Here is a 2,382-nt window from a genome sequence, read left to right as displayed (position 1 = left end):
TTTCTACTCAGTCTTATTGCATGAGGCATGGCACCGTGTCGCTAATATTTTAACCTGTTGACTGCAGCTATTGCTTAACAAACGAGTTTAACTTTGTGTATATGAATTCTTGCTTGCTCGACTCACCTCCTACTGGTGGAAGCTCGTAGATGAGGGCAGATCTCGGATTCAAACATCTGTAAAAAAGAGAGATAAAGTTTAGTGGTCACCCATTATGAATAACTTTACTGTTAGACAAGTGCACCGCGGACGTGATGAACTAGCATACTTGGAAGAAGTTCTCTCATATGTCATGGAGCTTCTACGCCAAATCCAGATTTTCACGTGACACGGAATCACAACATTCACGTACGAAGGCACCTAACAATACCGCCGAAAATGAAAAACAAAACCCAGCGTACTAATCATATCGCGTATTTTTCATTCACCTCGGCATTTTTTTCGGATTTCCGGATATGACTTACATTTGGGATTACCTCCATCAACCTCGCTAACCCCAAACAGGAAAATAACGAAACTACACTCACTACATGCAAATTCTAGAACAAAACAGTCCCTATTTGCAGCACACCGACTGCAAAATACAATAGAATAATCATACGTCTCTTCATAAAGCACCGTACTATTTCTGCGACGAACAGGATGCGTTGCCGCTCTTACTCTATCCCAGCATACAATACTAACGGAAAAGGGGAGTTTAATGGCCGCCTATTTCTATATCCTCCGAGTCAGCACCTTCCCCTGTCAATGCAATCAGCGTAGACTCTAAAATCTATTGAGTTTGGTCTCTCCCAAGAACCACAATCCCAGTATCCGTTTCCTTTTTTGTTTCAAAAATCAAATATCACCGAAATTTTTACAAGATGTGAGCTCGCAAACTCTCTCTTTCCTGCCTTTCCTCCTTCAGTGATGGCTGACCCTACATTTTTCGTTAATCGCCGGGCCAATCCCCACTATTTTTTAATTCTATATAGGTGCATGTTTGTGTGTGAATAAATAAGTGAGTGTGAATGCGTGGGTGAGTGAGTGAGTGAGTGAGTGAGTGAGTGAGTGAGTGAGTGAGTGAGTGAGTGAGTGAGTGAGTGAGAGAGAGAGAGAGAGAGAGAGAGAGAGAGAGAGAGAGAGAGAGAGAGAGTGTGTGTGTGTGTGTGTGTGTGTGTGTGTGTGTGTGTGTGTGTGTGTGTGTGTGTGTGTGTGTGTGTGTGTGTGTTTCTGCATGTTTGTGTGTGAGTGGCTGTGTGCGTGTGTGCACGCGCATGCGTTTATATATTTATTCATCGATAAGTATATCACTAAATAATAAAGACTAAAACCGCTTCCCAGCACCGCCAACCCAAACCCTTCCCCTACAACCGACCTGTGACCTCGAACGCAGACGAAAAACAAGGGCAAAAACCAAATGAAAAACCCAAGAAATCGCTCAATGGAATACGCGGGCGCGCGCCCACGCACGCACACGGACCCTCAGCGTCTCAAGACAGCGAGGCCCTGAATACCACGATTTTCCGGGTGAGTGCGCGAGCACGACCTCCGAGGACCTCCTCGACCAGCGCTCCAGGAACATTTCTTAAACCGGTAAACAAGTTTTCCTTTCCGTTAAAATGACTCTGATTATCAAAATCGTTAAGCGAAAACAGTTCGAGTCAAAACCACAAGTAGACAAATATGAATATTACTTCGCGGCCAAGAAAAGTGACCCACTGACGCATGAGGGAAAGGCCTCGCAATTAGACGCAGAAGCCATTGCGCGCCCTCACAATGATCATCTAATCGCGACTGTGCACTCAAGACGCCCAAACGACCTTTCATTTGATCAATGCCCGGCGCTTTGCGCTCCGGCCGCACCGCGGGCTTCATTAAAATAATGGGCCAGGTCCTACGTATCACTGTGTATGTATGTATATGTCTTTCTGTCTGCCCGCCTGTATTTGTCAGTCTGCTGTCCGTCTGTCTGTGTTTGTCTGTCTGACTGCCTACCTATCTGTTTACCAGCTTCCCTGTCAGTCTGTCTGGCTGTTTACCTGTCTGTCTCCCTATTTGCCTGTCTGTCTGCATGCTTGTTTGCTTCATGCTTGCATGCCTGCCTGCTTCCTTATCTACATAAATACCCGGTTGCCTACTTTGCCTGCCTACTTTGCCTGCCTGCCTGCCTGCTTCCTTATCTACATAAATACCCGGTTGCCTACTTTGCCTGCCTACTTTGCCTGCCTGCCTGCCTGCCTGCCTGCCTGCCTGCCTGCCTGCCTGCCTGCCTGCCTACCTACCTGCCTGCCTGCCTGCCTGCCTGCCTGCCTGCCTGCCTGCCTGCCTGTCTACTAATCTGCCTGCCTGCCTGCCTGCCTGCCTGCCTGCCTGCCTGCCTGCCTGCCTGCCTGCCTGCCT

The 2,382-nt window shown here is 47.7% G+C and overlaps 1 protein-coding gene across 1 annotated transcript in view; it reads right to left on the bottom strand.

The window, feature by feature from the left end:
• Nucleotides 1–126: 126 nt before the first annotated feature.
• LOC113803915 (uncharacterized) overlaps nt 127–2,382 on the bottom strand; it is a gene marked incomplete at its 3' end in the record, with an annotated part of 185,395 nt that continues 183,139 nt past the window's right edge. The window contains 1 exon segment of the mRNA XM_070137744.1: nt 127–176. Coding sequence (XP_069993845.1) covers nt 127–176 — 50 coding nt within the window.

The sequence above is a fragment of the Penaeus vannamei genome, chromosome 23 (genome assembly GCF_042767895.1).
Source record: "Penaeus vannamei isolate JL-2024 chromosome 23, ASM4276789v1, whole genome shotgun sequence".
NCBI classification, from domain to species: domain Eukaryota; kingdom Metazoa; phylum Arthropoda; class Malacostraca; order Decapoda; family Penaeidae; genus Penaeus; species Penaeus vannamei.
Note: the sequence above shows the minus strand (reverse complement) of the source record. Positions and strands in the feature narration are given on the sequence as shown.